The 25,510-nt window shown below is 42.7% G+C and overlaps 1 protein-coding gene across 5 annotated transcripts in view; it reads left to right on the top strand.

The window, feature by feature from the left end:
- Positions 1 to 24,815, top strand: part of SPATA18 (spermatogenesis associated 18) — a 218,097-nt gene extending 193,282 nt beyond the window's left edge. For 3 of the 5 annotated variants that reach the window (XM_033945672.1, XM_033945636.1, XM_033945653.1), the window contains one exon: positions 24,585 to 24,815. In XM_033945672.1, the coding sequence (XP_033801563.1) occupies positions 24,585 to 24,676 (92 nt within the window). In that variant the 3' untranslated portion in view covers positions 24,677 to 24,815. Of the gene's footprint in view, positions 1 to 122; positions 2,626 to 24,584 lie in introns of those variants that run through there. The other 2 variants (XM_033945646.1, XM_033945662.1) reach the window with 2 other exon arrangements.
- The last annotated feature ends 695 nt before the right edge of the window (positions 24,816 to 25,510 follow it).

Raw genomic sequence — 25,510 nt, 5'->3', positions numbered from 1 at the left:
TACTCAATAATATATTGACCTCAAAGAAATGTGCTTGCTAATAATTGTTATAGAACATTTCTCTTTGTTTTTTTTCCACTCCCATTTTTTTCTTTTTGTTCACTATCTTTGTGTCTGTCTAGTATATCAGTACAGAACACAAGAAGCTCCTCTCACAAATGATGGATCTGGTTGACAGGATTTGGTACTCAGCATCGTATCCCTTCCTTTTTAATGTGGAGGCTAGGCTATGTCTTGTGATGTTCCCCTAGCACTGTACTTTGAAAACTCAGTGTATGAAACTTCTAAATATTAAAGTCATCTCTGGCATTGAAGAGCATCCAGGAGAAACTTTAGTGTGCCATAATAAATTTATATTTTTCTTTAATAGGATTCTAATAAACTGGACATGTATATGACCCTGTTCATCGGGATCTGTCAAACTTCAGTGGTGCTTCTTTCTGTTTTCACGAGTACCTCAAACAAACCTCACTTAATGTGAATGGCAGTTATCTTTCATTTCAAATGAAGAGCCCAATATTACTAGGGCTTAGTGTGTTTTTATAGTGTCTGTAATATTGTGTATGTGTGTGTGTGTGTTTTTACAATAGACATTAATTCAACAAATTTGATAAGAAATTGCATGACCTTTTGTAATCATATTCATTTGACATTTTATGTACAATTCTTTGTATCCTATGCCGTTACTGTTGTATTGTACAAGCTGAGAAATCATGTACTGTATAACGTTAATGATACCAAATGAATTCTTCATTTTTATAGGATTCTGTATGTAACTTGAAATACCATTATCAGCTTAAGAATACATGGTGTTACATGAACTTTTAAAGGCTATGAGCCTGAATCAGTCTTACCCTTAGGGCATGTATGTCTAAATGTATAACTGCACACCTGCATAAAATGTTTATGTATTATTTTCTTTGGACCATCTTTGCCAAATTTTCATAGTGAAAGTATGCCCACATATTTACATCAACACAGGTTTTCAGAGTTAACTTATGCCCATAAGATATGCATGTAAATGCAAACTGTAAACCTGCCCCTGGGAATGCCTTTGCTCACTCTGGGTAAATTTACATACACATATAAGTTTAGCTGCATTTTGGGTGTGCAGTTTTATAAAAGCCTATTTCCACACATAAAGCATTGTCATACCCATGTATGGTAAGTGCTTTTGGAAAATTATTCTCAGAGGAATTGTGCACCAGCAAAAATTGAACTAGCCAATGAGATCAGCTTTTTCAGTCTTTTTCTAGCTGCAACACACCTGCAAAGAAAGCCGGATCTGGGCCCTATATGAAGAGATGGTATATTTTTCCATCAGTCCCTAATACACTGGACATTACTGACATTAGTATGTGAGAACATAAAGTTAATGGGTAACACAATTTTGTTTTTACATGTTTATTTAGAAGGTATACTTTCTCCAACAGCGGCAATAACCAAGCCATTTTCTTGGGCAAAATGGTGTTTTATCTGCAGAAATAGGTGGTTTGAAAATTGGTCTTAATGTGGTTAAAATTATGTGGTTTACTGTATAATCCCCCAGATTCTATATATGGTGGCATGTGCCCAATTTGCTCATGAAATTTAATTAATGAGCTAATCAGTACCGATAATTGGCCACTTGAAGCAATTATTGGTACTAATTAGAATTTACACTTGCATCTTCTATACAGAGGTGCACATAAATTCTAGTGTGTAGAACCAAAAGGGAATGTGGCCATGGGAAGGGCATGGGTGGGTCAAGGGCATTCTGAAAATTTACAGGCACTGTTATAGAATATGCCCATCCATGCCTAAGTTAGGCTTGGGAATTTACACCAGGTTATAGTTGGTGTATATAGTCGTGAGTGCTGACAGGGCACCAAATATAGAATTTCCTCCAATGTGCATAATTCTACCTGCAAAGACAGATGGCATTCTAGAGGGCATAATTACATTAGAAGAGAAAAATAACACACATTCCTCCAGATTCTTTAAAGGTCATCCAAAATTGTGCATGGAGCCCAAATTCGCATGCAACTAATTAGTTAACAAGCCGCTAATAATTATTGACAGTAATTGGCACTAAGTAGGACCTGTGCATAGTTCTGCCTACAGCTATTCTATCACACTGCACGCCTAAATTGTCTCACTTGTACAGCAAAGGGGATGTGGCCATGGGCATGACATAGGTGGGTCAGGGACATCCTAAAATTTAGGTGCAGTGTAATAGAATACCAGGTTACACACCCAACTTGCAAGCCTGGATTTTCACCAGTTTTCATCAGGCCTAAAAATTAGGCATGATTAGTTCAAAGTCTAATAGATGCTGGCACTGTCATCTTGATGTAGGGACACTAGATCATTTGTTGTTTTATTGTCCCTTGACACTCAATTTTTGGAAATCAATATAGTGACAAATTAATAGAATACTGGATACATTGATTCCATTGTCCTACAATGTGGTCATCTGTGGGACATTGGTGAATGCTAAACCTCCATTAGGCTTCTCATCATTATGACAGGGATAGTCATGCAAATGATTACCAAGAATTGGAAAAATTGGAACAGGCTTAATTTTTCCTTTTGGTGGGAAACTTTATGTTTATGTTATCGATATGAAAAAATGAATTCAGAAATATTGGGTCGTAATAAACTATTTAATATTACATGGGGTCCATTAACGAATTTTGTTAACTCTGATTAGTTGTTTATTGCCTTTATTTCCTATTTGATTAGCACACACATCCAGGGAGGGGAGAAAATATATCTTGTATTATTCCTTCATGGATGTAGTAGAAGGGAGGGGGGGAATATATTTTGTATTGTTATTGATTGATTGTAAGTGCTGTTTATGATAATAATTGAATGTAAAATTTAGTGCACTTTGCTCTTGAATTGAAAACTAATAAAGAATATTAAAAAAAAAAAAAAAAATTGGGCATGAAAATCTGCACTAAGCTCTATTGTAGGAAGGGTGCAAAGCCCAGAGTGCCCTTTATAGAATAGCACTTAGCACTTGATTTTGAATGCCGTTTACTGAATCTAGCTCATTATTTCCAAGGGAAAAGGTCCCTTCAGAAATATCAGATGCATATCTCTGAAGGTGCTATACCCAAGGCAATAATTTAAGCAAAACTGTGTCTAGTTTTGATTTGTTTATTGACACAAACCCCATAGATAAAATGTTTGCTCCTGTGTGGGTTGTTTGATTATTTTCCCTTTTATTCATTTGATTTTGTTACAGTAGTGCAGAAAATGTACAAGGTGCAGGAATTTATTCAATTAAAAGTAATTAAAAAAACATGTCTAATAGCATCAATAAAAGTAATAAAAATAATAATTATTATAATATCCAAAAGATGGTTCTTGTGGTAAGGCGTACTGGACCTGACACTTCTTCCTCAAGGGTCCTATGTAAAATGGTGATATGGTACGGTGTAAGATAATGAGTATGAGAATTGTACTAAACCAGTAATATGAAAGTGACGTGATGAATCAGAATGAATGGTGACAACAATGGTGTAGATTAAAATCACTGGACAGCAGAGAAACAGTGGTGAAGTATTGGTGAGGAAAAGCTTGATAAAGTATGTCCAAGAAGAAACCACTCAGGAAATGAAAAAAACACTAATGTGTCTGTGATCAAAATAAGAACAAGAATTGCCATCTCCGGATCAGACCCTAGGCCCATCAAGTCCAGCGATCCGCACACACGGAGCCCCCGCCAGGTGTACCCTGGCATAGTTTTAGTCCCCATATCACTCTAAGCTTCTCATAAGGAGATGTGCATCTAGTTTACCTTTACCCGTATCACTTTATGTCACTCATAAGGAGATGTACATCTAGCTTACCCTTAAATCCTAGAACGGTGGATTCCTCAATTACCTCTTCTGGGAGAATCTATAAATGGGGTAGGGGGTGTTCAAGCAGAAATTAAGCTTGAACACTGTGTAGGTGGGCATGCTTCTTTGCATGATAAACCTAATAAAAGAGATGTGGACTGCAAAAAAATAATAAATAAAATATAAAATAAACAATAAGAAATAAAAATAGACATACATACCAGAATGTTCAATACAAAAATTTTTCAAGAACCAATAGGGTGGAAATAATTATGCAAAAATCCTACAAATAGAAAACAAAAATTAATGAATGATGATATAATGAAGCTGGTAAAATTAGAGAACAGGAATGTGTGAATGGCCTATGATAGGATCTATGGTGGATTCTTATAGGAAATCTATAGGATCTGTACTAAATGACATGCACATGAATATGTCTCAAGGATGGCAAGAGGGAAACCTACCCCCTCTTCTACGAAACCACGCTAGCATTTTGTAGTACAGAGAGCCGTGCTGCTCCCGACACTCATTGAGTTCCTATGAGCATTGGGAGCAGCGCAGGCCATTCAGCACAGCTCTCTGCACTAAAAACCACTAGTGCAGTTTCGTAAAAGAGGGGGCTAATGCCGCCCATATGGTGATGTAACAGTATCGACAGCAGCTATGTGCAGACTCAGTAAAAGAAGAATATGTTACCACAAAAACCAGCCTTTGCATATAATAATTATTATTTTTATTACTTTTATTGATGCTATTATACATGTTTTTTAATGACTTTTAATTGAATAAATTCCTGCACCTTGTACATTTTCTGCAGTTTGGTTTTGGTTTTTTGCGTTGCATTTTCACTATAGTACCTGTTGGTTCCTTTTCTGCTTTGCCTTATGTTACAGAAGTTGCATGTGTTTCCTGTCTCCTTCACCTGCTTTCAGCAATTGATTTTCTTGTTTTTCCTGCTGCCTAAGTGACACCATTTAATTTAAAGCACTGTTGAAACTTCCTTTGCTGTTTAACATAAGACACACATCACATACAACATGCGTAATTAGCTGACTTTCTAGCTTGAAGCTTCAGTGTATGGGAGAAAAGGAGGAAAGGGTGCATGCACGCACAGATTTGAAAATTCCATTTTGCACACATTCTCTGCTCCCCTGACCTGAATACTCTTAATGTAGCAGCAAAGACATGTTTGGTGAACCCTACATGTTTAGTCATTTTAAGCAGGGCATTTTCAGACAGCCCAATTTACTAGGCAAATGACTTTGAAAATTGTCCTCCATGAGATTATAGCATGTGTGTGAAAAAGCAAATAAATGGAATACACCAGTAATATAGATTTCTCAAATGCCACACCTTAATTGCAAAGGCAGACACCACACACTGATGAATGGTAACCCTATGTACTGTTATTGTATCCTTGTAAGTGATATCTGGAACCTATATACTGTAGCTCTATGAATGTTAAATGTAACCCTATATGTCTGACTTTACAGTCTACATCCCAGAAATATCAAAGAAGAGACAAGTTAATCTAATCATGTACAGTGGTACCTCGGTTTACGAGTGCACCGGTTTGCGAGTGTTTTGTAAGACGAGCAAAACATTCGCAAAATCGGCACCTCGGAAACTGAGCGTGCCTCGATTTGCGAGCGCCCCCCCCTGAGAACCGGCACCCTCCCCCCCCCCCGTGATCCGGCACCCCCCCCCCCCCCCGCTGCCATCGGGCACCCCCCCCCTGCCGCGACCTGAGGTCCCCCCAACCCACCCGAACCCTCTTCTTACTTTAGTGTAGCCTCCGCACTGGCACCTATGTGTGTTCTCCGCACTGGCACTGTGCATGTCCTGTGCGTTGGTGCCGGTGCCTGAAGATCTGCCTCCTGTGCTGGGCCTTGAGCATGTGCGCATGCTCAAGGCCTGAGAGTTCACGACGCACAGGACATGCTGGTGCTGGTGCCGGTGCGGAGGATACACTAAAGTAAGAAGAGGGTTCGGGTGGGTTGGGGGGACCTCAGGTTGCGGCGGGGGGGGTCCTTTGGGGGGAGCAATACCGGTTCTCGTGGGGGGAGGGGGAGCAGCGCTGCTGGCCTCGGGAAGGGGGGGAACATATCAAAGCGAGTTTCCACTATTTCCTATGGGGAAACTTTCTTTGATAAACGAGCATTTTGGATTACGAGCATGCTCCTGGAACGGATTATGCTCGTAATCTAAGGTACCACTATATTTTTAAATTATAACTTATGGGCAGACTGGATGGACAGTTCAGGTCTTTATCTGCCGTGATTTACTATGTTACTATGTATATAATGTAATATTGTAACACTGTGAATGTTAGTTTGTAACCCGCTCTGAGCTCTCTAGGGAGAATGGGATATAAAACCAACCAACCAAATAAATAATAATATGAAAACAAGAAGAGTAACACCCAAGGATAGGACTGTATATTTGGTTTGCGGTTTCAGTTCAGAAAATTTGTTGTGCATCAAGAATATAACCTAAATCATCTTTAAGCGCACACAGCTCCAAATTAAAGTTAATTAACACGTGACAACAAATTTTTATGTTTAGTAACCAAATTGGACAAGCATTAATTAAAAAAATGAACTGAAGAACACACACACACTTTTCTGTGGAGGAGGGCAGGTGTGATAAAATCTACTAAAATAAAGACTGACCAAATGGGAAAATAAATAGCACCTCATAATGCACACACATAGCTCACAGGTATTTAAGTTTGCCTCAAATTTGCATAAATCCAGCTTTTAGGCAAAGGAAGGGCCCCTCCTTCGCCTAATTGGTTCAAAAGCAGTCTAGTTAGTAGTTCAATATAACAATTAGCAGCAAAAGATGTCATTGTACAGGCTGGAAATTTAGCAGGACGACATGTCAAATGAAGCAAAATGACTGCTAAGAGTGGTGTACCAAGGGTAGGGCAGAAGGGGCGGTCCACCCTGGGTGCAAGCCATGTGGGGGTGTTCCTGGCCTTGGAGTCATGGTCCAGGAACTTCCCCTTCTCACGGCTTGGTCCCAAAGCTCTCGGTGGTCCCCGTGGCCTAGCATGATTTCCCTCTTCTCTCTGCGCCGGTCTGATGTTATGCTGAATCACTGCCGGCCTCGGCAGTGATTCAGCAACATTGCCTGCAGATCCTCTTCCTGCTTTCCATCAGCTGCGAGTGGAAACAGGAAGTTGCATCATTGGAGACAGACCACGGCAGATGGAAAGCAGGAAGAGGAGCTGTGGGCAACATTGCTGAATCACTGCCGAGGCCAGCAGATTTTTCAGCGTGACAGAAGGTGAGGGTGACATCAGATCGGTGCAGAGAGTAGGGTGAGAACGTGCTGGGTTGAGGAGGAAGCCTCCTGGACTAACAGAGTAATTTTTTAAGTAGGAGGGGGGTGGTGGTGGTATTAATTAAGAGGTGCCAGATTGGGCATGGGGAGAGCTTATGGGGCCAGAAACAGAAGACAGAGAGAGAGAGAGAGATGGTGGATAATGGTCTGAAGGAAAAGAAATTGGACCTGGGATGGTGTGGAGGAAGAAGGAAAGAGATACTTGAAGGGAGAACTTTTGGGAGGAGAAATGGTGGACCTGGGGGAGGGAGGCAGGCAGGGGGAGAGATGGGATGGGGGGCAGTTAGGAAGAGAAACGAAGGGAAGTTGGATCTGGAGATGGAAGGGAGAAATGTTAGGCCTGGGGGTGGAAGGGAGAGAGAGATGCAGCATCTTTTATTTTTCTTCCATCTCATTATTCAGCATCAAGGGGTGAGGGAAGAAGAACAACAACAGAAAAGAGATGGAGCATGGGGAGAGAGGAAGAGAAATGGACCCTTGGGAGGGCAGGTGGGAAGAGAGCTGGGATAAGAAGATGCTAAGGAATGAAGAGAAAGTAACAGGGTGATATATATAGCTTGACCAGAGGATTCTGAAAATGAGCCTTGTGGATGAGGTCAAAAGGGAGATGAAAGATGAGTGAGAGAACAGTGGTAGAAATGTGGTAATGGGAAGTATATAGAAGGAAATAGGAGGCTGGGAAAGGAGTGAGATAGGAAATAGGAAAGCTAGCGACTGAGAGGAGATGGAGAATTGTCAGTTGGTGAGGCTTGGGGATCTCTACCAGCTACAGCAAGGGAGATGTTTATTTTGAGGGAGCCTAAGCTTAAAGTGGGAGGCCCAGCTTCCTCTCATGGTTATACTATGGATTGTGTTCAAAATGAAGTACTTGCCGAGTTTAACTTTTTCTTTTCTGACCATTCATTTCATGGTTATTACTAAAAATATTTGTTTACATGTGGTGTGCGTGTGTGTTAAAAAATGATTGGTCCTGGGTGTCACATGCTGGAAGTTGCAAATGAATTTGATTAGTGGACTATGTGATGTGTGATTATTGTAATATGATCAAAGTGATAATAAAATCATTTTCTTGTGTGTGAGAAGTGTATGTTTTATATCCTTTCTAAGACTGTAAAAAATGCATGTCCTGCACAGCAGCACTTTCATCACTGGGTTGAAGTGGCTAAATGAAGGGTGGAGAGGTCATATCATGATTGTAATTTATGAATTTCATTTCTGGGATTAATTTATGCTTTGTATTTGTTTTGTTTTCACATTGAGGGTGGTCTCCAGCACATGTTTCACAGTTTAGACTTAGCTCATGGGTGGAGCGATTGGAAAAGAAAGGCTAGGAGGGGAGGAAATATAGATATGGGAAGGTCTTAGTGGGAAAGGACTTGCTACCATTAGTCCATCCTGAAGCTGTCTCTGTCACCACAAGAAATCATCCACTGAGAACAGTGAACACTTCTGGAGGTCCAGCTCAGCAAAGGCTCACATTCCACCTCTACAAATATGGATAGAGACATTGTTTCTGCTGTTCTTTGGGGAGTACAGTTGAAATATCTTGCTGCTTTCCACCCCTTGTGGAGTTTGGCAACTCCTCAACTGATAACGTATGCATTGTATCTCATCATTGCACACTTAAAGGTCCATTCCCAAAAAGGAGTATAAGCGTGCATGTCTGCTAAAAGTACCATTCAGGTGATTTCACTGGTAACCATTCCTTTTAACTTGTCTCAACAAATTTATTTGTTTTTATTCAGTGTGGAGATTTGGGATTTCTATGTGGCAAGAGAACTGATCTCTTGAGTTTGGTGTACAAGAGATCAAAGTTTTAATGTTTCATTGTAAAAAAAATATATATATGGCTTGCCTTTCTGGGCTATAGATTGTAATTGTTCAGTACACCAGCTACATTATTTATTAGTGTTGTACTTTAGCTCCTCTTTTTGGAATATAAATGATTCTGCATTTAAATAAAACAAATGTGCAGTTTTCCACAGTTAAAATCTGAGAGTGACCCATAATCTTTTTGAAACTGAAGGATAGCATTTGAAAGGAAGGGGATCTCACCACATTGTGCTGTTATGATCTGGTCTTTATTTGGAGGTGCTAGGATGTGGTCATATTACACTGCACAACAAAGTTTTTGCTTCCTGAACACTGCTGGGTGTTTCTTATAGAATTTTGGGTGCTGATCATGAATATTACATCAAAAATTACCCATCACGTACCATTTCAGAGAAATCTTCAATTTTGTCGTGATTTTTTCTTATATTTGGATGCAAACAATTTTTTCTCCCATAAGTGTCTTATCAACAACGGTTTGTGCCGCCTGGGTATGTCCATGCATAAAATCTAGCCAGGTTGGAAGCTGTTTTATGGAAGATGACATCCTGGGCATGTCTGGGCAGGTCTGAACGAGCTTGCGCTGTCTCACCATGCTATAATGGTGGCTTCCATACACCGATCCTGCTCATTTGGTTAATATAGATAGTCCGTGTGTGTATATAGTATCAGTATAGTAAAGTATAGTAGTATAGTAGCTGTAGCAATATAACAGTAAGTAAGCTTGATGCTATAGACGTTTTGGTGTCGGGCAATATGTCTCGTCGGTGTCGTAACAGCCGCGACACATTCTGCTATATCTGTGGGGAATATACACTTACGCCTCAGAGACGTTCGATGACTGCCCTTGTAAAGAAAGCCTATCATCTGTATTTTGGCTGCAAAATAGGTGATCAAGACAAGCAATGGGCGCCTCACATTTGCTGTGCGACATGTGCTGTTAGTCTGAGAGCCTGGCTCAGAGGTACTCGAAAGACGATGCCATTTGCTGTTCCGATGATATGGCGAGAACAGAAAGACCATGTGACGGACTGTTATTTCTGTTTGACTAATGTGTCTGGTTTCTCTGCCAAAAACAAGAAGTCAATTGAATATCCTAATCTGCCTTCAGCAATGAGACCCATGCCACATGATGACAGTCTTCCAGTTCCGAAACCACCAGAGGATTGGACCTTAGACGAACCAGATGAAGAAACTGCAGTGCAGGGTTCTAACAGTGACATTGACCCGGATTTTGAACCATCCTCATCAGGCGATCCACATCTGATAACACAGTCCGAATTGAACGATTTGGTCAGAGATTTGGGTCTGTCAAAAGCAAAAGCTGAGCTGCTAGGTTCGAGACTGCAGGAATGGTGTTTGCTATCACCAGGTACGAAAATTTCTGTGTTTCGAGACCGGCATCATGATATAACCAAATTTTTTGCACAAGTCGACAGTCTCTGTTTCTGTTGTGACATTGAAGGATTGTTCTCGGTCTTTGGTTGTGATCACAACCCGGAAGAGTGGCGTCTTTTCATTGATTCGTCAATGTTAAGCCTGAAAGCTGTTCTGTTGCACAATGGCAACGTTTATCCTTCAGTACCTGTTGGCTATGCAGCACATATGAAAGAAACATATGAGAATATGGAAATGTTACTAAAGTATGTCCAGTATACCAGGTATAACTGGAATATCTGTGGAGACCTCAAAGTCGTTGCTCTGTTACTAGGACTGCAGCTTGGCTATACAAAGTACTGCTGTTTCATCTGCGAATGGGACAGCCGAGACAGAGAGTCGCACTATTCTAGAAAGAACTGGCCACTCCGTAAAAAGTTAGTTCCAGGACAGAAAAATGTAGCACATGAATCGCTTGTTGACCCGACAAAGATATTTTTGCCTCCTCTTCACATTAAACTGGGACTCATGAAGAATTTTGTGAAAGCAATGAACAAGGAAGGGGAAGGTTTTCGTTATTTAAGACAGATGTTCCCAAGAATAACTGATGCCAAGATCAAAGAGGGTATTTTTGTTGGCCCCCAGATCAGACATGTTATGAGTGACAAGCGATTTGAAGATCTGTTAGTTGGGCCGGAAAAAATTGGCTGGAAAGCCTTGAAAGACGTTGTTGACAATTTTCTGGGCAATTACAGAGCCCCAAACTACATTCAGCTGGTAGACAAACTTCTCAAAGCATACAAGAGAATGAAGTGCAATATGTCACTCAAGATTCATTTCCTCCATTCACACTTGGACTTCTTCCCCGCAAATCTCGGTGCTGTGAGTGACGAGCACGGTGAAAGGTTTCATCAAGACATAGCTACGATGGAGAAACGATACCAGGGCAATTGGAATCCGTCAATGCTTGCCGACTATTGTTGGATGCTACAACGTGATGCACCAGACACTGAATATAAAAGAAACTCGGGAGCAAAACACTTTTAATTCTGTTTCATTTAGTCGCTTGTGCGAAACGTAAACTTGACTATATATTTTATTGTCAGTAAACATAAAAATGTCTATTTCTCATAGTTCTTACGTGATGCAGTAAAACCAAAACCATATTTGAGCATACCAAGTTGGTACCTGTCATAATCACCAAAAACTTTTCAGGAATCAAGACTTAACCAAAAAATTGTTGTGCAGTGTTATAGGTGCAGAAAGAACAGCAAACCACCAAAGATGAGAAATAAAGGCTTTAATTGCAGCAAGAAACACAATGCCCAACATTGCCATGTTTCACCTATAAGGCTGCATCAGGGGTAATAACTAGAGGGAGATACAGAAATCCTATATAATAAAAGCTTACCGGCGCATGTGATGTTAAAACAGCATGATCCCTGCCGCTGTGGTGTGTGATCCGTGGCCGTGTTCCATTTTAGAACCCGGCGGCAGGGAACATTCTGGCCACTCCCCTCCTCCCACCCTCACTCACCAACTGCTGCTGCGAGGAAGCGCAGGCAAGCTCTCTTTCTGCCTGCGTCCTTGGCAGGGAACACACCTCCCGCTCTCGCTCACCGCTACCGCTGCTGCCGCTGATCCTCCTCATCAGAGCAGCCTGCGATCGTGGCTGGCTTTAAAGAACCTCGCAGGCCACTCTCCAACCTCAGTAGCATGTTCCCTCTGATGCACGGGATCGCGTCAGAGGGAACGTGCTACCGAGTTGGAGAGCAGCCTGCGAGGTTCGCTAAAGCCGGCCACCACAATCGCAGGCTGCTTTGCTGAGGAGCAGGCCAGAAGATGCCGGGATGGAGGGAGGGTAATAAGGGGATCAATAAGGGGCCAGGGGGAGAGGGAAAGGAGGCTGCTTTGGGGGAGGGATGTGCTAGGGGGAGACAGTAAGGGCCATGGAGAGATAGGGATAGGGAAAGGGGGCTGCTTTGAGGAGGGGGAGGTGTGCTGGGGACAGACAGCTTTGCTCTGGGGGGAAGACAAGGGGCCATGGAGAGACAGGGAGAGGAAAAGGGGGCTGCTTTGGGGGGAGGAGTGTGCTTGGGGCAAACAGCTTTGCTCGGGGGGAATACAGATGGGGCCATGGAGAGACAGGGAGAAAGAAAGGGGACTGCTTTGGGGGAGGGGTGTGCTTGGGGCAAACAGCTTTGCTCTGGGGTGAAGACAGAAGGGGCCATGGAGAGACAGGGAGAGGGAAGGGGGCTGCTTTGAGGGGAGGGGTGTGCTTTGGGCAAACAGCTTTGCTCTGGGGGGGAAGACAGAAGAGGGCCATGGAGAGACAGTCAGGGAGAGGGAAAGGGGGCTGCTTTGGGGGGAGGGGTGTGCTGGGGGCAGACAGCTTTGCTCGTGGGGGGGGGGGGGGAGGAAGGCAAAAAGACACAGACAGCGGCCAAGGAGAGAGAGATAAAGAAACACAGACAGACACATCTAATCTAGCACCCGTTAATGTAACGGGCTTAAAGACTAGTTCTATATAAAGTGCTTGGAGGCTAACTGCCTTTGACTAGCTCAAGAAGGGAAGTATATATTTACCCATCCTCCTCAAGTTACTGCTGCTAAAGCAACCTTGTAGGTGAAATGTGGCAATGTCAGGCATTGTGTTTCTTGGGGCAATTAAAGCCTTTATTTCTCATATCTTTATTTGATGGTCTGTTCTTTCTATTGTTTTAAGCATTGCGTATTTTCACCTCTGGGGTTTTTTTTTGTGTGTGTGTTGCACTTCGGTTTACACCCACATTATAGGTGTTTCAACACATTGCTTCACTCCAGCAGTCAATTCACAGATATGTCAAGTGGTTCATATGGGGAGCTTACTCCTGATTTAATGCCGTGGACAAAAAGAGGATAAAAGAGTCAGTTCTCAAAGTGTTGTTGTTGTTCAATACCTTGAAAACAAAAGTGTGGCAAGTGGAGGATAAGAGCTACCTATTAACCATTGCGTTCTGTCAGTAAAAGTAATACACTTCTGAAGCTGAGAGAAGAAACAAAAATGCCATACAGTGGCATCAGCTGTACTACACAGTCAGGCTGTCCGTTGTAATTCCCAGATTGACTAGATCAGTGGTTCTTAAACCTGTCCTGTGAGATACCCAGCCAGTCGGATTTTCAAGATATCCCTAATGAATATACATGAGCCAGATTTGCCTATAAAGTAAGTCAGTGGTCTTCACTAATTTTTAAGTAAGGGCCATTTGGGGTCCAAAAGAGATGAAGGAGAGCCTACAAATATCTTCCTACTTGGCCAATAATGCTTCTCGACATTCATTCTACCAGAATACCTGACCTTGGCCACACAATGCAGAACACAGATGAATCCAATGCAAATACCCATGTTGCCAGACTGCAAAACCAGAGAAATAGAAATGCATTTCTTCCTGATCAGTGCAAAAATATAGACAGCAGTGATGTATCAAGGAGGAGGGGGTGCAATCTGCCCTGGGTGTAGCCCATAAGAGGGTGTTCTGAGCGAGGGGCCAACATAATGGTCTGATTCTGGGTACATCTTGTGTCAGTATTCAGAATTCACTGCCAGCATTGAGCCTTCCTCTCTGCCAGGTCCTACCTTAGAGGAATAATCATTGGACATGGGCTGGAGAAGAGGAAGGGAGATGCGACAAAGAGATAGAAAGGGGTGAGAAGGATAAATCCTGCATATGGTGGAGGGGAGGGAGACATGCATGGAGCAGAGAGAGGGAGAAATGTTAGGGTGGAGAACAGGGAGAGATGGTGCATGGGGAGAGAAAAAGAAATGTTGCACATGATAATGGAGGGGAGGAAGGGAGAGATGCTGCATGGAGAGAAATAGAGAGTTTTAACCTAGGGCACAAGGCAGGGAGAGAGAAAGAGAGAGAGAGAGAGAGAGATGGTAGGGACCTCCCCCCCCAAAAAAAAAATCTAAATAAATAAATAAATAAAATGTTGGATTATAGCAGTGGAAGGGAAGGTACAAAGATGGAAGATGTTATGGTGAGCATGAAGAAAGAAGAAAACATCAAATGGACAGGAGACCCTGGCAAGCAAGTTAACAGAAGACAAACAGAAAACAGAGCCTGGGACCAAGATGATTTGAAAAATAAAATGACAACAAAAGGTAGAAAAAATAATTTTGTGATTACAACATGTCAGATTTGAAATGTGTATCCTGCCAGAGTTGGTGTTAGCGAGCGTGAGCTAGGACCTAAGAGAGAGGAAAAGTATTTTTATTTTGTTTACACCCAGCAAGTCGGGTTTTCAAGATAACCCTAATGAATATGCATGAGAGAGATTTGCATACCTGTCAATTCCATTATATGCAAATCTCTCTCATGCATATTCATTACGGATATCTTGAAAGCCCGACTGGCTGGGGGGGTCCCCAGGACAATTACAAATCATTTAAAACCAAAAGTGAACCAAAGGACCCAACACGGCTCCAATGTCACACAACCGGTGATGGCCCAGCTATGGGTTGCCTTCACCAAACGTGCTGTGAAACATATTTGCAACCCACAAATAAAGGAATTGAAGTACAAAATATTTGTTCACCATAAACAAAATGAACATATTTGCAAAATAAAATTGTAATTAACATGGTCTATGAGCAGCAACTATAAATAACAATTGTTTTATTGAAAAAATAAATTAATTAGACAATTACAAATGATTTAAAACCAATGAACCACTTTTCTTATGTTCTTATGAGAAAGGATTATCCAAACAAATGTTTAGCAAAAACATGAAATGATGACTATGTGATCGCTTTACATATTTCTTCCATAGACACATTATTAATCTGTGTCCTAGATATAGCCACTGCTCTTAAAACTATGCACCATAATTCTTCTCCTCCCCTCCCCCCATTCTTCTATTGCTTGATAGCAGAAACGAATGCATTTTGTTATACAAAGTTCTTTTCTTTACTGGATGGATAGAACCCTTATTGTGGAATGGCAAGAACAGTTGAGAGAGTCTGTTTGCATCCCTGTATGGAAAACAGTTTCATGAGGAAGAGGGTACAATTCTGGCAAAACTAAAGGCTCATTCATATGATACTCTGATATCATCTTGGGAAGAAACTTCAGATGAGTTCTCAGAACTACTCTATCCAAAATAACTTGAGTAAAGGGGAAATAGTATACTAGTGCTTGAATCTCACTAATTCTCCATGCAGACACAATAGTAATGAGGAACAAAGTTTTCTAAGTCGGATACTTAACCTGAGCCAACCCCAACAGCTCAAACAGTGGCTTAGTCAATTGAAACAGGACTAAACACAATTCCCATGCCAAAAGAGACAGTTTTAACAGTGATCTCTGCAGAATCAAAACTCTCATAAACCTTTTAATAATTGGATGTGCTGCAAAAGAATTGCGGTACACCTTGGCTTGGAAAGTGAAAACTGGATTCAGATGCACATGAACCAAACAGAGACTCAACCCCAAGTTAGACACAGCAAATAATCTATGTAAAATGACCACAACATCACAAGTGAATGAGTCCTACTTCCAAACCCCACACCAAGCAGAAAATCTTTACCATTTAAAGTTGTAAGATTTTTGGTGGAATCTTTTCTAGACATGAAAACTATATCACACACTCTTGTCAAACAAAGTGCAACCTTTCAGCAAATTACTCTCAATTTTCACGCTTTCAATACTAGAGAAGTTAGGTCTGGATGTATTGTAAATCCTGATGTTTCCCAGGGATACAAAGGGAGGAGCCTTAAGCATCTGAGTTAGTCAGGTACTTAGGCCCCTCCCCATGCATCCCAGGATGCACTGGGATGGGGAAGGCCTGTCATTTTGCAGTGGTGGGCCTGAGGAGCAGGAGTGAGTGGGCATTCCTCTTGCTGTCTCTAATTTATAGGTAAGGGGGGGGTTGGGGGAATCCCTCCTGAGGGGGGTTGGGGGAATCCCTCCTGATGATTTTTTCAATTTTTAGGAAGGGGAGCAGGGAGGGGAGGGGTCAGTGCAGGAGGGGGGATTGCAGTGGGCAGGAGGGAGGGAGTGAGCATCCCTCCTGCCGATTTTGGCTGTCACGGGAGGGGGGTCGTTGGGGAGGGCCACAACCGGGATGGGGGGGGGGAGCTGGCATAACATAACATTTTTTTTATGGGCCAGATATTGTATGTGTGTAGAACACACACATCTGTGCCCATAGAAAAAAATGAAAAAACAGGCAGACTGACAGGTTAGAACTGTTGGCTTTTCTGGGTCATTTCTAGCAACCCGATTCTGGCATGCAAGTTTAGGGCATTGATCAGATGCCTGGTTTTAATATTAATGACCTCATTTGCATGCCAGAATCAGAGAATGTAGGACCAAATGGAAAACCATGTGGTTAACCTGATTAGAGCACAGGGACTTAGCAATCACGGGGTATGGAGGGCTATGTATGTTAATGCACACAGTTTAGGCAATAAGATTCTAGAATTAGAAACCGAAATAATGAATGCCGACCTTGACGTGGTGGTTCACAGACTCTCATGGGTGGGATATGGCTATACCGGGATACAACTTATTTCGTCTAGGCTTCACTGCTCCACCGCCCACCCCTACCCACGAAAAGGGGCACTCCATTGACATCATCAGCTTTCTTGACCTGACTGAGCACAAAACTTCCACTGATGAGACCCGTTGGGAACATGTCCCCTGCTCTGATCACCTCCTAGGCTCGTTCTGCCTCCCTATCTTCATGTCAGTCCCCTTGAGCCACATACTCTATTACCTACCGCAAAAAAATCACAAGTGAACTATTCTGGTCCCAGTTTCTCAACAAACTCCCTCCTCTTCCCAAACACATGGACCCAGACTCAATCTGGCACAACTGGGTGACTCTTTCCAAAACCACGTACCGTGCCCTTGCCCCTCTAGCCACTAAACCCATCTCCTACTCCCATAAGGCTCTCTGGTATCTCCCATACCACAGGGAATTAAAACAGAAATGACGGGCCATGGAGCGAAAATGGAAAAAATCGAAATCCCCTTCAGATAGACAATCCTGGAGAGAAAACATCAAATTCTACAACTCCGTACTAAAAAAAGCTAGGAAGAATTTCTATGGAGATAAAATCTCCAGGTCAAAAAACCAAAACAGTACACTGTTCCACATCTGGCGAAACCTAACTTCTAAAAATGACTCCTCCCCCTCCCCCTCCCTCCCATCTCCAAATGACCTAGCCAAATTCTTCAACGAGAAGATCACTACCATAAAGAGTTTGTTCCCCCCAGCTATCTCTTACAACTTTCTTCCTCCGAATGACTCTGACCCTATCCCTGCTGACAGATCATGGACTACTTTCAAACCCGTATCCAAAACCCAGATCTCTAAACTTTGCCTCAAACTTAAATCCTGAAAATGCATCCTAGACCCTTTCCCATCCTACCTTTACGAAAACATCCCTGCGCAGGCCATCTCTTCCCTTACTAACCTTATAAATAAAGTTTTACTATCGGGCCTGTTCTCCACAGAAATGGGACACATTGCCTTATCCCCTCTTCTGAAAAAAGCCGATCTCGACCCTTCCTTACCATCGAACTACCGCCCCATAGCAAACATCCCTCTTTTAACAAAACTTCTAGAGACCATAGTCGCTACTCAGCTCTCCTCTTACCTAGAAAGATTCTCCATTCTCCAACACTACCAATACGGATTTAGACCCAATTTCAGCACCGAGTCCCTCCTAATTTCCTTAATTTCAAAGGTGCAACAACTACACGCTCGAACCAAATTTGCTGTTCTTCTACAGTTCGATCTCTCTGCGGCTTTCGACGTCATGCACCATGACATACTAATCTACCAACTTTCTGAGATAGGAATAGACTCCTTTGTCCTAAAGTGGTTCTCAAACTTCCTTTGCGCTCGTTCCTACATTGTCAACACAAACGGCTCCAAATCTTCTCCGTGGACACCATCCTGTGGTGTCCCACAGGGCTCTCCCCTATCCCCTTCAACATGTAAATGACCTCCCTGAAGCTCCTCTATCCCTCCTTGAAACAATATACACATACGCAGACGATATACTTATCCTCCTCGAAACAGACCAGAACCTCACAAACCTCCAAGAGAATATCACTTCATGCATAATGAGACTTCACGCCTGGTCCCTCTCTGCACAGATGAAATTAAATGAATCAAAAACAAAATTACTCTGGCTCGGCCCAAAATTAGTACACCTGCCCACCCTCTTCACACTGCCCACAGGCCCTGCTCTGCACCTTGAATTCTCAAGCAAGGTCCTCGGCATCACTATCGATTCCTCCCTCTCTCTCAATGATCACCTGAATTCCGTGGCAAAATCATGTTTTTTCAGCCTCCACATGCTGAGGAAAGTAAGATCCTACTTTCACCAAAAACATTTCACCGTCCTTGTTCAAACCATCATCCTATCCAAACTCGATTACTGTAATGCCATTTATTTATGCCTAACAAAAAAAAGTCTTCGCAGACTCCAGCTTATCCAGAATACTGCAGCCAAGCTGATTTTTGCTAAACGCAAATTTGATCACATCTCCCCACTACTTACCAATCTTCACTGACTCTCAGTACTTTCCAGAATTCATTTTAAATGCTTCTGCCTGGCTTTCAAGATCATTCAAGGCATCCTTCCGCCCCTAATCCCTCTATCCTTCCTCGTCCGGACGCCTGCTACCACCAGATCCGCTCACAGATATAAACTATCCTTCCCCTCTCTACACGGCATCCTCCACGCTTGCAAACTGGGAAGATCCCTCCAATCCAAAATCACGGGCCTTTGGAACGATCTCACTATCCCGCTGCGGAACCTAGGCTCCCTCCAACTATTCCGAAAACAACTGAAAACCTGGCTTTTCTCTAACATATAACATCTCTTCTCCTGTTTACATCCACTCTATTCATATGCTCTTGTAAATCTTTCTCCTCTCTCTACCTACATTTTTAAGCTTTGTAAATCGTGTCGAGCTCCACTTCTGTGGAGATGATGTGGTATATAAACTTAAGGCTTAGTTTAGTTTAGAGAGGGAAAGTCAGGGGGAGGGGTGGCACTATACATTAAAGAAGACATCAAAACTACCAGAATCACAGATGTCAAGTACACCGGGGAATCCCTCTGGGTGAACCTGGCCAGAGGCAGGGAAAAATGCCTGTATCTTGGTGTAGTATATAGACCTCCAAGACAATTGGAAGACAAAGACTCTGAATTAATTGAAGATATAGAGAATATCACTCTACGGGGAGACGCTGTTCTGCTAGGGGACTTCAACATGCCTGACGCAGATTGGAACTCATACTCAGCAACAACCAGCGGCAGCAGGAGACTGTTAACATCCCATAAAGGGAGCACGACTCAAACAAATGGTATTGGAACCCACTAGGGCCCAGGCGATCCTGGACCTGGTACTCACCAATGGGGATAGTGTCTTGAAGGTCTCGGTAGGAGATATGCTAGCCTCCAGCGACCACAACATGGTGTGGTTCTACCTCAGGAAAGGTTTCCCTAGATCAAACACGAAAACAAAAGTACTCAACTTCCGAGGCACTGACTTCGAACGCATGGGAGATTTCATCCACCGGACACTGCAGAACCAAGCTACGACCAATGATGTGGAAGCTAATTGGTCATCCCTGAAATCTACCATACATGAAGTGACAAGCCTCTACATTAAATTAGTACACAAACGGTGGAGAAACAACAAACCCCAATGGTACTCCGCAGAAATCTCGCATCTCGTCAATGAGAAGAAAAAAGCATTTATTTCCTACAAACGAACAGAGACTAGGGAAGCTAAATTAGAACATAGGGCGAGGTCTGCAGCGGTCAAAACGGCAGTCAGGGAGGCCAAACTTCGAGTGGAAGAGACTCTGGCAAAGAACATGAAGAAAGGGGACAAATCCTTCTTCAGGTATATTAGTGATAGGAAAAAGAACACAGACGGGATAGTACACCTTAGAAAACCAGATGGGAACTGCGCAGAATCAGATTCCGATAAAGCAGAACTACTGAATGAATACTTCTGTTCGGTCTTCACCTGCGAGGCACCGGGACATGGTCCGCAGTTGCAGGCAAGGCCCAGCGTGTAAGACCCATTTCAGAATTTTGAGTTCACACCTGGCGATGTCTACTACGAACTGGCAAGACTCAAGGTGAACAAAGCCATGGGACCGGACAATCTACATGGGTGCTCAGTGAGCTGCGTGATGTCCTGGCAGAACCGCTATCAGGACTCTTCAATCTCTCCCTAAGTTCGGGGAGAGTCCCCATAGACTGGAAAACAGCTAACGTCGTTCCACTGCACAAAAAGGGTTGCAGGGCAGAGGCTACAAACTACAGACCAGTGAGTCTCACATCAATAGTATGCAAACTCATGGAAACACTAATCAAACATAAATTAGATGCAATCTTGGATGAGGAGAATCTACGGGATCCCAGTCAACACGGATTCACCAAGGGTAGGTCCTGCCAATCCAATCTCATTAGCTTCTTTGACTGGGTAACAAAACAGCTAGACTTGGGTGAATCCATGGACGTCGTATACCTAGACTTCAGCAAAGCTTTCGATAGTGTCCCGCATCGCAGGTTGTTGAGCAAGATGAAATCAATGGGGCTGGGAGAAACACTAACTACATGGATCAATGACTGGCTGAGTGGCAGACTTCAGAGGGTGGTAGTTAACGGTACCCTCTCTAAAACATCGGAGGTGACCAGTGGAGTACTGCAGGGCTCAGTCTTGGGCCCGCTCCTTTTCAACATATTCATAGGGGACCTAACTCAGGGGCTTCAAGGTAAGATAACGTTATTCGCTGACGACGCCAAACTATGCAATATAGTGAGAGACGGCAATTCACCCGATAGTATGACACAGGACCTACATTTGTTGGAGCTTTGGTCCTCGACCTGGCAGCTGGGCTTCAACGCTAAGAAATGCAAGATCATGCACCTCGGCAGCAGAAATCCGTGCAGAACTTACACCTTGAATGGTGAGACCTTAGCTAGAACTTCAACAGAACGAGACTTGGGAGTGATCATCAGTGCAGACATGAAAACTGCTGGTCATGTGGAGAAGGCTTCATCTAAGGCAAGACAGTTGTTAGGTTGCATCCGCAGGAGTTTCGTCAGCCGGAAGCCTGAAGTCATAATGCCATTATACAGAACCATGGTGAGACCTCATTTGGAATACTGTGTGCAGTTCTGGAGGCCACACTACCGAAAAGATGTGCTGAGAGTAGAGTCGATGCAACGGATGGCCACCAGGATGGTCTCGGGGCTCAAGGATCTATCGTATGAGGAAAGAGGGAGAGAGGAGACATGATTGAGACGTTTAAGTATATTACCGTCCGTATCGAGATGGAAGAAGAGATTCTTTTTCTCAAAGGACCCTCAGCCACAAGAGGGCATCCGCTCAAACTCAGGGGCGGGAAATTTCATGGCGACACCAGGCAATATTTCTTCACCGAGAGAGTGGTTGATCCTTGGAACCAGCTCCCGGTGCAGGTGATCGAGGCAAACAGCGTGCAAGAATTTAAGAGCAAATGGGATGCCAATGTGGGATCCCTTAGAGGGTTAATCCAAGGGAACCTGTCACCAGGAGTGGGATCCCTAGGATAGTAGACTTGGGGGTGGGTCAGTAGAGTGGGCAGACCTGATGGGCTATGGCCCTTATCTGCCGTCATCTTCTATGTTTCTATGTTTCTAATATGTTCGGTCGCTAAACCAGTCAAACTGGTTTAGCGATGATCATTAGACGATTGGAGGCTTTAGTGCATCTAGCCCCTAGACTCCATTCAAGGGGGTCCAAAACACAGCTGAGACTGTCTGCCAAAACATTGTGTTTTCCTGGTAGAAATCTGGCTACAAGAAATTTTTCATGCTGCAACACTTAATTCTAAATCAACATTGCCTCTCTGCATAAGTGGTAAGATCCCAAATTGCCTTGGTTGAGTATGTAACACATGACAACTTGACTGTATGAACATTTCCACTACGGACTCCCTCAGCACAAACTGAAAAGCCTTCAGAGCATAGCACATTACCCCTAACTAGCAGATTTACGTATATGCAGATTTAATTTTACATGAGACCAAGAATCTTGTATCCTCCGCCGCTGACAATGGGTTCCCCAAATGGAAGCATCTGTGGTCTCAGAGATGTTGACTTGCAAAAGCCCCAACTGTTTATCTTGCAGAACATTTCCTAGGTTCCCCTACCACATAATTCCATGTTTGAAAGCTTCTGTGAGGGGCATTTGATGAAGAGGGGTATGTTTTTTCTGAGACCACAGGCACTCTATGGTGCAACTTCACCTTGAGTATTGAATTCAGTTCTGGTCACTATATCTCAAAAAGAGAAAAGGTTCAAAGAAGAGCGACCAAGATGATAATGGGGTTGTAATTCATGTCATATGAAGAGAGACGGCTGATGAGAGATATGATTGAGGTCTACAAAACCCTGAGTGGTGTAGAGCAGGTACAAGTGAATCAATTTTTTACTCCATCAAAAATTATAAAAACTAGGAGGCTCATTTTCAAAGCACTTAAATACAAAAAGTATCATAGAAAGTATCACAAATTATCATGGAAACCTTTGTGTGCCTAAGTGTTTTGAAAATGAGCCCCTAGGTAACACGCAATGAAGTTACAGAGAGATATTTTTAAAACCAATAGGAGGAAATATTTTTTCACTCAAAGTATAATTAAGCTCCGGAACTTGTTGCCAGAGGATGTGGTAACAGTGGTTAACATAGATGGGTTTAAAAATGATTTGGACAAGTTCCTGAAGGAAAAGGTCCATAGTCTACTACGGGGAAAGCCACTACTTGTTCTGGGATTGGTAACATGGAATGTTGCTCTTATTTGGGTTTCTGCCACATACTTATGACTTGGATTGGACACTATTGAAGACCAATGGTCTATCTAAGGGGTGGTTTTTATTTTTTTTTGGGGGGGGGGCTCACAATGACCCGTAAGGGAGTTGTGAGATGTTTATGTGGCACCCTTTTTGTGAGGTTCACAGCAGTGCCCTGTAAGGTGCCCCACTACTCTGTCGCCGTGTCTGAGTGGCCAGTCCATCACTTTGCTGGATCCTCCCACGTCCAAAAGGTCTTGTTCTAGTCCAGTGGTCCCCAACCCTGTGCTAGAGGTCCACCAGGCCAGTCAGGTTTTTGGGAAAGCCCTAATATACATGGGACAGTTTGCATGCCTATTACCTCTATTATATGCAAATCTCTCTCATGCATATTCATTAGGGCTATCTCAAAAACCTGACTGGCCTGGTGGTCCTCCTGTACAGAGTTGGGAACCACTGTTCTAGGTGTTTGGGACTTGGACGATTTATTAGACAAGAATGTAGTTTTCTTACATACAATTTTGCTTTCCTGGCTTATTGGGGGGGGGGGGGGGAGTCTGTTTTTGATAAACTACCTAAATAGTGCTGCCAGTTTTTTGGGAGTACACCATTTTTTTCCTACATCAAAGTGTGCTCTTTTTTCTGGCAACACCCGCCAATGATAGTTTTCTGTGCGCCAGAAAAGCATAACTCATTTGGACAGGTTTCTGCTCTCTATGCTTGTTGAGTCTTTGAGGCTGTTTTTCTATATTGTTATAAGCATGTGTCACACCCTCAGCAGGAAAGGAAAAGAATCAAATACACACTAGTTGCTGTATACAATTGTTAGTTTGAAGGGTGTTCCCTCATTTTTTGTGGATATTTAAGTTGTGTCAGGCTAGGCAATTAATGAGATCCAAAACAAGCAAGTTGCATTAGGGCCCAAAAATCATGGTGAAATTATCACAACTTTTTGCTGGAGTTATTTCATCGCCCGCGAGCATTGAGTACATAGAATTACGCTGCTTGAGAGGTGGCTTGCAAACTGCATTTGACTTTTACCATGGGATACAGCAACCTGCAATACCAGGATCCTACAGGTTGCAGAATCCCACAGGGAATCAAGGTGCAGTAAAAGGCGATCTTTTATCACACTTTGATGAATTCCCACCTTAGCATTTAGCGTGTGCTAACAGAATTAGCACACATTAAGCTTTAATAAAAGGGCCCTGTACTTTGGAACAGGAGATGCCAATTATGAATGCCCCATAGATTTCTTATCTTCAGTAGCCTAACACAAACCCAATTTTGGAATCGTAGGACATTTGCATCATTTAACCAAAATCATTTTTTTTTTCACTTTTAAGGTGTAAAAACACCATGTGGAAGCAAAGACACCAATAGACCAACCGTGATCTGCTACAATCAGTTGTGTGATCCAGGCCAACTACTCTCATGAGCTTCATCTGTAATAGGAACACTGCAGGAGCAACCTAATTTTTCAGAAGGACACATAATGGAGCCCTACTTAACTGAAGACAAGGCCTATTTCAATCGGTTCAATAAACAAATGATAAACAATCTATTAACTTTTTTTGTTCAGATTTCAAAATGTGCAGTTTCTTTGCAGTGAGGTAGCTTTTAAAAAATGCTTTTTCTAAGTAAAGGCAGAGGATTATAAAGCCTAAAAGTCTGTTGATTCATTTAACAAGCGACTCCTGTATTCACAATCTCTGAGCAGCCAGGCTTTCTAATGATCAAATGCATTCCATGTCATAATACAAATGCACTCATCAGTTTTACATACTTCAAAGTAATGAACAAGCAAATCACAGTTCCACAAGAACATGTTCATACTGCTGAAGGCCACGTTTTGGGTTCTGTCTACATTCAGAACAGACTAATGTCAATAATACACTCAGTAAGCAGGAAACTTAAAAGGGGATGAACCAGAGCTTAGGTTATGTACTCCTACACTGATGAAATCCAGTTTCAAGTCTATATTCAGAAATCTGAGCTAAAACAAAGGAATATTTTAGTAATTTCTTTATGCTAAGAGTGGAATTTTATTCATGAGGGAGGTTAGGCAGAGATTTCTGGGCACATGAAAAACCTTGGAGGGAAGGAACAATTCCCTTTTGGAGTGGTGGGTGTTCAATTCAAATTGACCTCAGAAGTGAGAATAAAGAGTTTGAATATAATCCTTGACTCTTCACTATTCCTGGAACTTCGAATGAATTTGCCTCCTCTCCCCACCCCAGTTCAGCATATCCTCCTTTGTCTTAACCCATCC

The sequence above is a fragment of the Geotrypetes seraphini genome, chromosome 1, assembly GCF_902459505.1.
Source record: "Geotrypetes seraphini chromosome 1, aGeoSer1.1, whole genome shotgun sequence".
Taxonomy (NCBI): domain Eukaryota; kingdom Metazoa; phylum Chordata; class Amphibia; order Gymnophiona; family Dermophiidae; genus Geotrypetes; species Geotrypetes seraphini.
Note: the sequence above shows the minus strand (reverse complement) of the source record. Positions and strands in the feature narration are given on the sequence as shown.